Source organism: Fopius arisanus, unplaced genomic scaffold (assembly GCF_000806365.1).
Source record: "Fopius arisanus strain USDA-PBARC FA_bdor unplaced genomic scaffold, ASM80636v1 scaffold00118, whole genome shotgun sequence".
NCBI classification, from domain to species: Eukaryota; Metazoa; Arthropoda; class Insecta; order Hymenoptera; family Braconidae; genus Fopius; species Fopius arisanus.
In genome coordinates this window covers 73,930-89,099 of record NW_011887857.1, presented here as the reverse complement: position 1 = coordinate 89,099, position 15,170 = coordinate 73,930, and the positions used below count along the sequence as shown (strand labels likewise).

The following is a 15,170-nucleotide window of genomic DNA, read 5'->3' as shown; positions in this document are numbered from 1 at the left end:
TCTCGTTAACTTCGTTATCCCTCACTAATGCCTCAAGCAATATGCCTGATTGGTCAGATTTATTTTTTACAGCTGATCCTTCGACTGCTTGTTTATTCCCAGTACTAGTACATTCGATAATTATCAGCAGATAATGAGCACTGATTTGAAAAAATTTGATGCATCGACATCCATGGGTCAAGACAATTGCAGGACAAGATGATTCACCCGATAATCAATTTATCTCAGTCCCTCTCGGAAGACCGCTACTCGGTGGAATTCAATTACCCCCAATTCCAAAGTTACCGTTTAGTCATAAATGTTGTAACTGTTAGAAGGACGTAAATAGGTTGGGTGAGGTAACTTTAACGTTGGAATCGGCTTGTTTGGGAAATGCCAATTGAGTTGTATCACGCTGAACTCACGTGCTTACTCAAGCACAAGGAAACTAGTGTACGTACCAAATCGAACGGTTCTGGTACATACAGGTGAACGAGGCTTTCACCGAGGTTTCGATGGTTGTTGAATGCCTTGAGCATTCAGGTACAATTGACCGACAGTAAAGCACCCGTTTGTCGTACGTATCATAAGCTTTGAGACGAAGCCTTCCAATATATCCAATGAACTCTCGCTACTTCAACGTGATAAACTCCACCTTCAATTCTTATCATTTACATGCCAGTTTACACTCAAAAACTTTGAAGTTGAATTAATTGAAATTAGAATTGCGTATGCGAAAAATGCACAGATTTGTTTTTGATTTTTTAAAGTGATTGTGAGTGAGGCATTTTTAACATGAAATTGTTAAATAATCTACTCCAGTGAAAACGATCGTCTTTTCGGAATAAATTGAATAATAATGTATTCAAAGGCAGAATGAAATCACCGGTAACTTGCTGAGATAACTTTCCCTCCAATATTCAAAATTTATAAATCAATCTGCGCTCATATCCTCTAAATGACTTGGTAAATTGGCTGATTCAATTAAACTCGGTGCTACGTGTATTCTGCACGAACGTGAAATCCTCGGTGTAGAGATGAGGAGTACAATCTTATTATTCAACCACTGTCATCGTGACAGAATGAGAGGAGCAAACTTTCCATGAACAATCACCTGTGCTTTGTTCTTGGAAATTATTCAAATCAAGTTTGAGACAGACCGTTGTACTCCAAGAAAATTGACTTGAATGAATTTAATCCGATTTCGTCAACAGTCAACTGCGTGTACTCGGGTTATCACGACAATGGATATGTGATTGCTATTTAATAGTTAATTAGAAATTTAAATTTGTCATGCACACGACAATGAAATTATGAATATTCAGACAATTTTCGCAACAATTGCAAACGTTAAATCCATTTGAATTTAATCTGACAAAGAAAAACCTTTCTTTATAATTGGTGGAAATAAAAGTTTTCTCCACTTACCAAAAACATCGCAGAAGCAATCAATTAAAAAATAAATTAATAAACTTAAAGCCATTGGCGAAATTTTTTCAAAAAACTGCTCAGTCTTCAGGAGAACCCCGTATACTTGGTCCATTCATTCCCGAAACCTGAAACACCCAGGAAAAGCATGGACACGAAGGAAACACCAAGTTAAAAAATAGTCGAGTTGGTAAGGGCTTCAAAAAACTTTTGACTCACGACTTCCAGAAACTCGGCCACTGTACACTTCCAAGACAGGGTCAGAGAAAAACTTTGGAGCGTATCGCTCTAATAGACCCGATAGTTCGCCATTTCGTTACTTTGTTTCACCGAATGAAAAAGAAAATAATAAACGAAAAATGGTAGAAAAAAGAAAAGACAGCCGGGGGAAGGGCGATGGGGAGGAGGGCGAGTGGGAGGTGAAAAGATCCCGATGGGAAACCAACCCGCAGGCCAACTTTTCCGTGAATCGTCGTGGATTTTTCACTCAGTGAACTCTCGATGTTGCCCACATCACCGAATGGGTCTCCATCTAACGTGATTTAAGACTTATACCCTCGACCGTAGTCACCATCGATATCCTTCTGCGAAGTTTTACCCGGGTGTGAGGGGGTTGCAATTCTTCCGGAGTACAGTTTCCCCCTTTCTGATAAAAACATATTTGCTCCCCTCCGAAATGGATCTATCTCGGTGCAAACAAGCCCCGAAAATCCACCACCAAAAAGCTAACGATTTTCCGTACAACCCACCAACGATATCTATATCCAGTCGTATCATTCGTCATTTTGCACACTTTTTGGCCAGTTCCAGGGTACAACGTGGCCATAAAGTTACAAAACCTCCTCAAACACAGCTACCACTGGGACAGCAAACTGATGAGATGCCATTTTTTCTCGTCTTCCCTATCAGGAAAAAGTTTTCGAGTTAGGGTCCTCCTAACATAGGTGAAATGGCAATATCTGAGGGTAGAGTACACCCTCGAATAAAAATTCATTGCAATGGATATCACCCGGCGTCGGTGTTATTTATCTCTTTATGATATTTCCGGTGGGATAAAATGCCATCGATTATGGGAGATGGTACATCAGTGCCAGCCCATGTGATGGATAATAAATTTATCTGCGACTGCTCGATGCCCTCGGTTTTTAATTTTTTGGCGTAAATTTTTATTTAATGGGGATAATCAGGGTAATAGAGTTTACTGTCTGTTTACAGCCCTTGCACGTGGACCAGATGGACACCAAGGAACGGACCTCATGGGTTTTCTGGATGTGTGTTTTGCTGGTCGTTGTTGGTGGAGTCAAGGCTGCGGGAACCTTGGAGAAGCTCCATGAAGGTGAGTCCCATTTCAGCATATCGATCTCTAGAACAAGTCGCAATCCATGATATTTTTTAGATATTCAAACCTCGCGTCAAACCAGTGGTCAGGGATTGATGAATTTTCGAGAGATATTTTTCTTCTGATCCTCGGGGATTGAAAATTCAATGAAACTCTGAAGTAACCGGAATTTACAGGAAATGTATCGGAAATGGTCGAAAAATTTTCAACAATTTCATATAACGGATACGAAATTCAATGGATTTGGATTCTTCAAGTGCAATCACCCATTTCGATGGAAAATGTCTGCTGTTCTCACAGAGTATTGAAGTTTTTTGCACAACTTCACCCATTGGTATTGGACTTGAAACGATTGAATACATGAGAGATGTGTGCGTAGGTGACTCTGATATATGTGAAAAGTTGGGGGATATTATATCAACCGGAAGAACGACTCTGATATCAGTGGACGTTATCAAAGTTCCGTGGTCATTCAACATTTACTTCCCGCTGTGAGTCTCCGGAAATGTACCGCATTTTATTCAATAGTTTGTGGACTGAAAACGAGATTGCTCTCGCTTCCTTCATCTCTCATTCTCGGAACACTTCTCAAATTGAGAATAACACTTCGAGTTCAAGGCCGATTGTGTTTATTTCGAAACTTAGATAATAAAGCTTTTCCATCTCACTCATTTCCCAAATTCCGTGAATGATAAATAAAATAATTTAATCACCCCCTTTGTTAAACTAAACATCCAGAAATAATCGTCGCTTCCTGGTTAAAAAAAAAATTTCCTATTCAAATTATTGAAAAATTTTTCAATACCTTTCCAAAAAATAAAATTTTTTTAATTTCCGATTTTTTTTATCTCATAAAAAAAATTTTCTGACAAGTTTTCCAGAAATTTTTCCAGAAAAAAGTCTCTCTGTTGGAGAATTTTCCCATTTTTTCGGATGACGTCATATTCGTGTAATGCACAGGGATGAGATATTTCCCTCGCATGATCGAATGCAGTCGAAAATTACGAAACTCATGTTTAGACCCATCCGAACAGCATGGAGATAGGATCCTCCATTTTCCTCACATTCTCCGGCGAATCAGAGAGCCTTTCTCATCGTTTTTATTTCGTCATCCATCATATCTACGAACGAACCTAGAATTTGCTGGGGTGAAGGGCCACAACCCTAACATAGAGTTCAGACATTCTCATGTGTGGCCACTCAATCCCAGTTTGATATATTTACAAGAATACCTCTGTTCACATTTACCTGGGCATATGCATCATATTTTATGACCAATACGTGCTGTGCCCCCACTGTCCAGACTACAAGTCTCACAAAGATCGAAAGATATGCTAAGATATGCTAAATGATAAGTGATTATTCAAAAAATTACTTTTGAAAAGCATAAATTCCGGAGGAAATTGATTCAGATTAAATCTACGCAAAAAAATATTTTTTTCAAATATTCTACAAAAAATTTCATAAATTTGATTTGTTTATTTAATAAATGGAAATAATGTCCTGTTGTTGCGGAATAATGACGTCTCACCTACCGGATAAAAAACTATCCGTGCTGGAAAACGCGTATTTATTCCATATTTGCGAAGAAAATCCCTTCAAGACCGAGAAACGTCAACAAGGAGAAAGAACTTTGAGTCCGCGACTCGTGAATCCTCGCAAGTCCACACAAAGTCGTGGTTCCTTGAGATATATCTGGGGATGGAAAAGTTTCAAAAAATTTTGTTGAAACCGCGCCAGAGAAGTAAGCGAACAAAGGGAGGAGAAATAGCACAGGAATTACGTTTGTCTTGCGCAGTTCTTGCTCATAGGTTAGCCTCTGATAGGGAGCTGTGCCACTACTTGACATTTGCTTTTCCCATTTAATTCTTTTTACTCACTAGCCACTGACTTCTCGACTTCTCTTGCCGCAAGTTTTGCTATCCAATTTATTTTCCGGTGCTCTAGTACGGATTCTGGTAGACAACGTGGGGTATAATCTCAAGAGAATGACTATTAATACCTCAACCTTTTCTAATTAAAGAGACATTGAAAATTGAATTGAATTTTCTGTGGTTGAATGTAATGACTATTTTATCATTCCTCGAAAGTCTCATCATTTAAGCTGAGTGGATCACTTATTCATTCTCACTGAGAATTGGCTTTGGAGTTCGTATATGAATAATTTAATTTTTTTTATAATATATTTGGTATGAAGTTTTGGATTTTCTGGTAGAAATTTTTGAATTGATAAAAATTCCTCTCTAAGTACACATTCAGTACACTACAGACAAAAAATTCAGTTTAAATAACTTTGACAATTTGAAACTGGAGATTTGTCAAACGATCATTTCTGAGAACTATGAAAAAATTCAGTGACTGATGAATGATACTCGAATACACTTGAACACTCAACTATTCACATCACTGACATCCATCCCCAGCCGCAAAAGCGAAATAGGAACTTTTACTGTAACAGGGCGTGTATCGTGTTCAATAGTTTCGACGCCAGTTATCCCGCTTTTGTTTTTTTCTCATACTGGTGTACAAACGAAACTGTCAACAGCATTTCCTGGGATAAAATTTGATGCGTTACAAAACCACATATGACGCAACGTACATATAGTGCACTGTACGGAGGTACCTAGCATCCCGACATAACGCTTGACCTATTTTATTTACGCGCCGCGTTGTGCATATTCTACTCGAGAGAAATGTACGAAATGTATGGAATAGATTCATACGAGTTGAAAAAAAAAATCATTCGTATTTAAATGCAGTGCAGGTTCCCGTTCGAACTTTTTATCCTTTCGGGAGAGTGAAATATTTTCATGTGAGGCTTTGAGTAGTTGTGAAAGTCAATACTATTTTCAACTGCATATCATGTTCGACAACCTATTTTTATGCATGAGCTGCTAATTATTTATTTATTTTCAAAGAATTTCCCTTTCAAAAATACATAACGAATCACCTGAGGTCCTTCAGCCGAGTATTGATGATGTACATCACAAGTTTTGGTCTGATTTTTATGTTCGTGATTATTTCGGATAGAAGTGCAGAAAATGTGATGGAAAATGTCTCGTGGAAGGAAAAAAAATTTAAGATTCAAAATTTCTTCTCACGTGCAATATTGCTGGCCATGTAGCTTTTTATTATCCACGCGGAAAATTGAACATTTGCGATTCGATGATGAATGTATCATGTCGTGACGTCTATTCTATTTTTTCGTGATCTTTAGCTATCGAAATGTAAGATTTTTTTCTCCCAACACTTTAACCGCCGTAAATAGGTCACTAAATCGAATGAACTCCGATTTTCCGACGCTTCGGGCCAATCCTCGTGCAATAACTTTTTGCGGGTATTTTTTTTACTCATGAGGATCGACATCGCGATGCGAACTCATTTTTTCGTGAAATATCCCATTTAGATATCCCTTCTGAATAATCCATGCAAAATTTTCAATAACTTTGTCGAAAAAAAAATGGAATTCCAGAGATTTCTCAACGAATTATCGCAGAGTGTCTTTAAAAATATCTCCACGATAATTCAATCATAAAATTTAGTTTATTTCCAATAAAATCGAGATTTTTTTTTGTTCAACTCACGTAATTTAATACCAAATAAAAATGCGTAAAAAAATGTCCATGAAATATCCCGTAAAATCATACAACTGATTCCATTGGTCCCGTGATCACCGGAGACTGACATTGACAGCGGAAAATTCGGATAGGAGTGGAATAAATCCCGTGTAGAAAAGTGAGAGAATTTTTTTTTTTCAAGTTACACAGGCGTTTGATTTTTTTAACCGACACAATATCTGACTGAAGACAGAAGAGGGTAAAAGTCATGGGGGGGAGATTTAGTAAACGGGCATTCCGGGACATTTGGTGACACGAGAGGGGACGAAAGTGCGGGTTAGGTTTACCATGGGTACCATGGGGTTGTGGGATTGAACCCTTCTCATTCATCCCCTGTACGCAAGTGCAAACACACACTGTGTTGGAATGCAAGGGAAGGGTAGAAGAGCTTGTGGGATGCGCATGTATATGGATAAGCGCCCAGCTTATAATTCAGTTTTGCCCTGAAACGACTCATTTATATGCGTTCGTTTGATTGAATCTCGCAACGGTCCGTCATCCTTGTTCTCTCAATACTCTGGTCTACGTTTTCACTCTCCATCCCGCTCGTTCTCTATCTCTGTACCATTCTCTCTCACTTCTCCTGTTCATCTTCTCGAGCTAGCACCGAAAGCGGTTAGCTGTTTCAATTTCCTCTTACCGCGCAAAACTGAAAAGCACATCATCTACGTCGTAGATGAAATATCCAGCGCTTTTTTTTAGCCCATAGTTCAAACTCATCCCTCTTTCCGGTGTGTTATCGGAACTCTCGTGATGAGAATTTTGTACTTAAATGGAGGATTAACGGGTTTTGATGCGTTCTGAATATTGTTTCAGGCGTTTTTTTTCTGTGGTTTTTTTTTTTTTTTCGATGACAGGGAGAGGGATGCACCGTGAAGTTAGTTTATGGCGGACGAGTGTTTCGATTATCGACTCGGCTGTTTTTGCATTCGGCGATGGTAACGGAAGGATGAGCGCGAACAAAGAAAAATTTGTACGGAAATTTAACGCGGGTTTTTACTTTGTCAGTGTGAAAATTATTTTTTTTATAAAAAAAAAAATTGCAAGCCTATTAAATTGAGCATTTTGCAGAAACGTCCCATTGTTTTCAGAAATGTCCCATTTTCAAATCCTTCATGTGATATTTCGTATAATATTGCAAGTGTAACTGGTCCGACCTTTGAACTTTCGAATAGGGGAACCATTATCAGACACAAGTAATCATTACCGATCCACCCAACAATTGGCTATATCTGTCGATGCAACCGGCGTAGGGACAACAGCTAACACTGATAATAGCTCCCAGGTATATAATACTCAATTACCAAGCTGTATTACATAGCTGCTTACAATCGATCTTAATTGGGGTGCATTGAATATTCGTCAGGCAATGCAATCGGTTCATTTGGTTTTTCGCCCGACAATGACGTGACCGAGGTCCACAAATATCACACTTCGAAATGCATCAGCAAGGATTCCACCAATCCAGTGTAGAAACAAGAGTCATTAATTAATATTCCAATTGATTTTTCTGCCTGAATGCTGCTTGAAATATTTAATTTCCATATTAATCTACGGCGTATTCTGTTTTCTATATTGGATATGAATATTTCAATGCTGAAATCACATGTACTCGAAAAAAAAGATCAATGAAAAAAAGCCAAAACAAACAATGCATCAAATTATTTGGTGGATTGAAAATTTTGGAATGCAAGGGTATCGTGAAAATTTCATTGTTTATTAATATTGCAATTATTCAGGGCGAAATGAAAATGGAATTTTTTCAACAATGAGAATTTCAAGTATTTAGGCGGTATGCATGGCTTGTAATTCCACTCTATCGACCTACAGGCGAACATTGAGTAATAATCGTTTGAATGGAATCAACGTTTGACATTTGCATTAATATTTCAAGGGCATCCTGAATTTTAAATGTCATTACGAAAATTGATCATTGAATTCGATTGGATTTCCAATAAATATTCATCTGGATTTTCACTGTTTTCAATTACAATGAGAAATTACAATTTAATTGAATATGCAGAGGGATTATTTGATTTTTCCGATAAAACATTAAAATAAATGGATTGGGAGGCAAATTTACGGTTGCAAAATATGTTAAATTTTTTTAAACTTGAGCCGATGTTGAGGTAAAAACTGAAGGATTTATGTGCAATTACTCTCAAAATCTGCATACGTAAGTTTGTTTCACTTGAAAAATCTGTATGCCAAGCAAATGCTCTGGCGTTTTGACTTTCAATCCGCAGCGAGAGGTTACAGAATAAACAATTTATCCATCAACTGAATCATTTTTTATTGATTCATCTCTTCAGCTTCATGACCTGGAGCTATAAACACAAGTACCCTGAAAAAAAAAACCCACTGCAATGAACATTGGTGCAAAAACTTTTTAGAACCTTCATCCATAGTGATGAAATGCACTTTCGCTCGAAAAATGGAAATCGTGCACAGAGGGTACGAGTGCCTGACTGCCATCCAAATTGCCATTTATTTTCAACAAAGTGAATCTCCCATTCACGCATTAAAAAAAGTTGGCAAAATCTCTTTCAGTATTTTTTGATATTCAAATGAATCTCTTGCAAATTTTTACCAATTCATTTCACGTAAATATTGAATTCTCGTTTTGTTGGCTTCAATAAATGACTGGATCGAATTGGAAGCTCTCAGTTCCCTATATAATTCCCATGCGTAGAATCTGTTTCAGTGACTCCTTTTCATTATTATAAGTTGACTAGCCGAACCGGATGAACTGGTCCTCTCGAATGCATCCGCTCTTCCTTGATCAAAAATTTGTTTCTTCTCATTTCTCCCATGTTCAACGATTTTATTCTGATCTGCAGGGTGAATAAATATGAAATCCACCACTGACGACTGACACTATTCGTTTCTGAAGAAAATTCTAAAGAAATTTCAAAATCACCGTAAAATTTCCTGCGGACTATGCAGAAATGGATAGAATTCCACAGCATTCCACGTTACAAAATCCGTGTGCATCCCCATCAAATGTATTTGATTATACTGATACCGAGTATTCAACCATGAGTCTTACTTACCAACTGGAAATTCAAGGGTCTACGATTGCCATTGAACAAAGCAATCCGACGGGTTTGATTATAAGTGTGAGGTAACGAGCTCTGAAGGATTCTCGAGGTATTACCCAAGGCCTTTGTGTCGGATTGCCGGTCCAGTTGTTGTTATATTAATACAACTAATTAGAGGGAATGGGTTTTCGGTGATGCCATTTGTACAGGTGTAGGTATCTGTGGAGTAAGAAGTGGTGAATGCTTAGAGGGGCGTAATCATCAAAGTGACCCATGACTCCCTCTCTTGAATGCCACACGCCTCGATCACACAGGATGAAACGACAAGTGATACCAAGCCCACTCCTCCATCTAGCCCCTCTTTATCCAGCCAGGGTGTCACGCTAGATTTAATTAATGCAATTTAGCATCCATCCATCATCTCTCGCGTTTTTGCCCTAACGAGGGCTCCTGCCGACGACGTTGCTGTGTACGCTACCGCGGCACTTTGATGGCCGCCGAGGCCTCTCCATTATATCGACACCTGGCAGCCACCCCTATTGCCACCCCCTTTCATCCCCTCGTCTGTCTTCTCTGGACATTTAGGCGCGTTTCAACTCCATCCGCCATCCACACCGCAGAGGTGCTGAACATTTCGGCAAATTCAACGGGTTAATTGAGGCGAAATTCTGCATCTCAGGGAGGTTCTGTGATTAAATTATTTTCAAGAAATTGTTAATTATTTGATTATTCCCCTCAGATCGACGGGGATGAGATAAAGTGATAGCGCTGCATTTCATTGTGTAATTTGTGCCTTGAAAATTGCCCGAAGGTTAATGCTCAGCAGAATAATATCTCTGGGATAATGTAAAAAAAAAATCATGAATTCCATTTTTGCTCTCACCACAAGTAGGCGAGCCATGTGTTACCAAAGCCACAACCTGTGGATAAATACGGGTTACACCGTAAATTAAGTATAATTTAGTGAGGTCCGAGGGGCCTGCGGCCTCCATCAAGAATAAGACATCAACATCTGTCGGTGGGCCAAACCCCTCATCTCGATTCACCTCTTCCTGGCATTTATCCTCAACCAAAATGAGAATACAACAGATACATTTGCATACCACTGAATTGATTCACAATGCGAGCACAATATTTCCTCGAGATTTCTCTATTTTTAAAACTGAAAGAGGGAGAAGGATGGAACAAAGAATATCGGAGTAGAAACTGAAGGATACGTGTGTGAGCTCGACTCAATTCCGATGAATATTTAACACAGTCGCACAACATAAAAAATCTCCCCATTCCTCTGGTGTAGGCAAAGTCCTGCGGGTGTTCATACTCAACCTTTTTTTTTTCACTCCCAATGCCGCCTTTTTCTTCCCATCTCCATGACCTCTTCCTCTCGCTTCTTCGTACACATTTCTCCGTACGTATAACGTATACACCGGGTTGGATATCAGCCGATGAAAAAAGTTCTATATGCGAACGTGCTCAAGAACGATCAGAAGTTTTATGGAAATTATACGAGGGATCAAGTTCTTCAGTGCATTTATAGTCGAACTATAGGTCTTTGGTTGGATACGTGCAAGGGACCATTGGACGTTTATTCGCTGGGACTCTTGCTCGTATTCCATGGCAAAACTCAACTTCTCTCTTTCACCTTTCTTTATCTTCCTCATTTTTGCGTTTTTCCCTTATTCTGTGGAGGGCCATTCGGACTACGTCGGCGTGTCGTCGAAGAATACCCGACGTTGTGTGCGCTTTTTTTTTTTAAAAAAAAAACCCTTGGGCTTTTGACGTATCATCTTTCAAGAGTTTTTCGGTGACACTTTTACTTTGAATTTGTAGTTTTCGTCCTGCGTGGTCGTTACCATCGTGTCTGGGTCTAGGGGTTGGAGGAATTTTTATGGGGATGGTTTGGGAGGATAAGGGATGAGGATGAAGACAGTCGGAGGCGATACGACATTTTCTGAGACATTGAGAAATCAATTTCAGGTACTTCACTTTTATTTTTGTTACGAAGTACTCGAGCAAGGCTTTTCGTGATGTGCAAGAAATTTATTGAGATAAATACTGCAAATAATGAGACAATTGAAGGTTTGAAAAAAAATCCTCTTTCTGCATTACAATTACGTCGGCACAGAAGAAGATTCCCACATGACTGATTCCTCCAGGAGTTGAGGGTCCCAGTGGATGTCACCTGTCGCATGCCCGCCACCATTTGTTCGTATGAAATGACGGATATGCACTTTTCGACGGCTGATCGTCTGACGCTTGCTTTCCATGAGGCACTGCAAGTACTTCTCGTGTTTTTACCTTCGTTTTTTTTTTTCTATTTTCCCACGAAAATATACAGAACTACCGCGGAGAGAAGAAGGTGAGCTGGAAGACTCCTCGAAAAGCGCAAAAAGCATCGGTCCCAGGGATCTCATGAAATTCTAAACTATTTCAATGAAATGGGATTTGCCGTTCGTCGCACGAGGACGCGGCCAGAACGTACTCCTCAACCATTTCTCTCTCTACCTCATTTTGGTTGACTACCAACAATGGATGCTCTCATTCTATCGCAGTTGGTGGAGTTAAGAAAGCCACGAAACTGCAGAACTCGCAGACTCATCTTATCCCCTTTGTTCTAATATTCCTGAGTTTCTTTCTTTTGGTAGAAGGGAGACAAAGAACACCACAAGTACGTCGCTCGTTGCTTTATGTACATATATATGTGAATTTTCACGTTTTTTTATTTCCTCCGCTTCTCTGACAATTGTAACCGTTGCGAAATTATATTGTCGGTGATAATACATTTTTGTGACGTTCTCAGCACACGGAGGTGAACCATTCCATTTTTTTTTTTATCTCCCTTTGGCCCTCTTTAATGGTCATTAGGTAGTTTTCCATTTTCTCAACTTAAACGTATTTTTTCTCCTCTTTTTGCGGTAGAATCGAGTCTTTTGTGTCGATTATTCATTTATATAGTGAACGTTTCAGTCTTTTTAAATCTCCTTTATTTGATCGATTTGATTTTGGTGGATTTATTGTTTTATTTGTGGCAGTGATTGATGAAGTGAAAGTGAAGAGTTATATTTCTGCAGCAATGATTTAATCATGCCCATTTGCTGGTGTTTTTATTTGATATCTTTCGCAAGTACGCACTCTGGACAAATAGCTGACATTTTCATGGGACTGTTCATATAAATGGCTTCCAATTTTTCATGAACAAATACAAGGCGAGGTGAATCACTCATGTGGGCACATATGAGGGTTTACTCGTATTACTATTGACAGAGGAAGTACTGTTGGTTGGGAAGCGCAATGTCGCATCAAATCATGTGTTTAATTATTTCAACTCCATTCGTGACTGAATAAACGGTCGTGGTTTTTTCAAAAATTATAAAATTTATTTTTTAACTTAGAGTCACTCAGAAGCCAGAAAGATTGAATTAACAAAGTTTATGACTTCCAAAAAATTCATGGGAATATCGAAATTCCACCATTTCTGTCCACCAGTGTTAAACCCCTGAAAATCATTCATCACCTCTCTGGGAAATCCCCCAATTAATTAATCCCATAAATTCCCCTGAGCTCTAAAATATTCATCCCCTCATAAACCCACCACCAGAATTCAATAAAAAAAACTTATCGATAAAAGACCATAATGGAACTAGGTCACTAGCGATATTATCCGGGAGATGGACCCGATGATGCACGACACCCGAGAATACACATGTTGTGATTCGCCTGTGATATTTATTGAGTATTTCTCTTTGTGTATTGAAGACTAAATTAAGAGTCTTCCACACCCATTAATAGCCAAAATCCAGGCGAAAATTGCAATTTTTTAGTGAAAAAATATAACGCTTTTGCGTTTTGGCATTATTTGATGATCCACGACGGTTCAAGGTCGTACGACCATTTTTATGTATTTTGTCTACACTTTTAAAAAGAGTAAGAGAAACAGCAGAAAAAATGCATGAAAATGATAGCACAACTACAAAACTTCGTGAGCCATTAAATAAAGACAAAACACAAAGAACTTTATATTTTTTCACGTTCATAATCTGTCAAAAAATTAAAATAAAAAAAACGGGGATTTTGTCTGTAAATGGGTATGGAACATGTTTAACCGGAGTGGTGAATTTTTGGATTTTTATTGGGCGAATAAGGAGAACAAAGATCGAAGTGAAGTTGATTCGCGGGTGGTATTGGGAGACATAGTTTGGCAGAGAGTGCGGATTGGACAGTCCTGCCATGGGTTATATACACCGGCGTATTCTCGGCGTGTTGTATATATATACGAAAATGGAGGGAGCGAAAAGGGGAAAGACCTATCACCGAGCGATGCCGAGTTGAGCCGACTATGCTCGAGCGTTGTACCCAACGCGGCAACGTTCCTGGGTGAATAGTTGTGCCGCAACCTCTGACGTGAGAGGTTTATTCCGGTCTCCCGCCATTTCGTTGTGTTAACGCTCCAGGGAACATTATCCGCCTATTAATATACACCGTGTCCAGTTAATATCCAGCTAATATCCAGTTAACAAACAGTTGATGAACCGCAAAAGGTACTCCCGCGTGTGACAATCGGACATTATTTGCATCAATTTCCGACTTCGAGATGACTGATTAATACTTGAACGACACGTGAATTTGTTTTCAATCCGTTAAAAATTTATTCAATCAGTGCAAATAGTCATGCTCAGGCGGTAGTGTAATTCCTGATCAGGACACAGTAATCATTAGTACTTCAAAATTGAGAGAAACCCATGTGACCACTGGGGAAATTACAGCTGATCCCTGTATTCTTTTGTTTTCCGTTCAATCTGTTCGTTTTTTTGTGACGCGAGTGCCGTGTGTTTTGTTTTTTCGACGTTGAGGAGTGCGGAGCGATTTGTAAACACGGAGATTTGTATCTCGTGATAAGAACGTCCGATGATAAAAGTGACTATTGGTATATCGATGGAATTGAACGGTTGTGTTGAATTTTGAAGGAATTTAGTGTCAACTTGTGCCAGGGAACTGTCACAAATCTCCCGCTGGTTGTGCATCCGACCATTTTTCTCTGCCCCTCGTACCTGAAAACTATTCTTTTCTATCGCTGTGTGGGGATAGTGTGTGTTGTGGAATTCCTTTGTCCTCAAAGAGGGGCACAAGTTGTGAGGATACGTGTTGGTGGTGGAACACGCGGTTACGAGAGCCTTGGTTTTTGCCATCGGGAGTGAAGGATAAAGTGAGTTCTAGAGGAGTTTCAACGTATTTCTATTCGACCGGTTGAATGTCCCCTTTCCTCAGCAAGGGCTGAAGTTAAACCAGGAGGACGTAGCAAGTCAAGGTCACGGGTTGGCAAAACCTCGTGGTTAGGAAAATGAAGAGTTTGGAGAAATACGGGCAATAGTAGAGGAAAATTTTTGAGCTTTGGAACTCGATTTTGTCGCGTGGTTCGGGCGCCACGCTAGTGTGTGGCATTTGTTTCACTTTTTTTTTTCGACGAAATGGACGCGATTAGGAAGTGTGTTATAGTGGTGGTGAGAGCAGCTGTACTAGCAGCTGTCTTGGCACAACTACTTGGTCCTGTGGAGGCGGTTAGGACTGCTGGTTCTCATCCTGGACATGCCTACTTCGAACAACCTTGCTGCGGACACTCGCATTTGCGGCATCACAAAGGTTAAGATTTTTATGATTTCATAGGCCGAGATAAATGTAGTTTTCCGAGAATATCGGACTCCCCGTACCTTTTTCATGATTGCACTTATTTTTTTTTTTAGTTTAAACGGAGTATAGTAATTATTACAA

General features: G+C 39.2%; 1 protein-coding gene across 1 annotated transcript in view; it reads left to right on the top strand.

Annotated features, from left to right (window-relative positions):
• Nucleotides 1-15,170, top strand: part of LOC105271672 (semaphorin-2A-like) — a gene marked incomplete at its 3' end in the record, with an annotated part of 219,250 nt that overhangs the window by 133,369 nt on the left and 70,711 nt on the right. Inside the window, exon 4 of the mRNA XM_011313375.1 lies at nucleotides 2,623-2,743. Within this exon, the coding sequence (XP_011311677.1) occupies nucleotides 2,623-2,743 (121 nt within the window). The remainder of the gene's footprint in view (nucleotides 1-2,622; nucleotides 2,744-15,170) is intronic.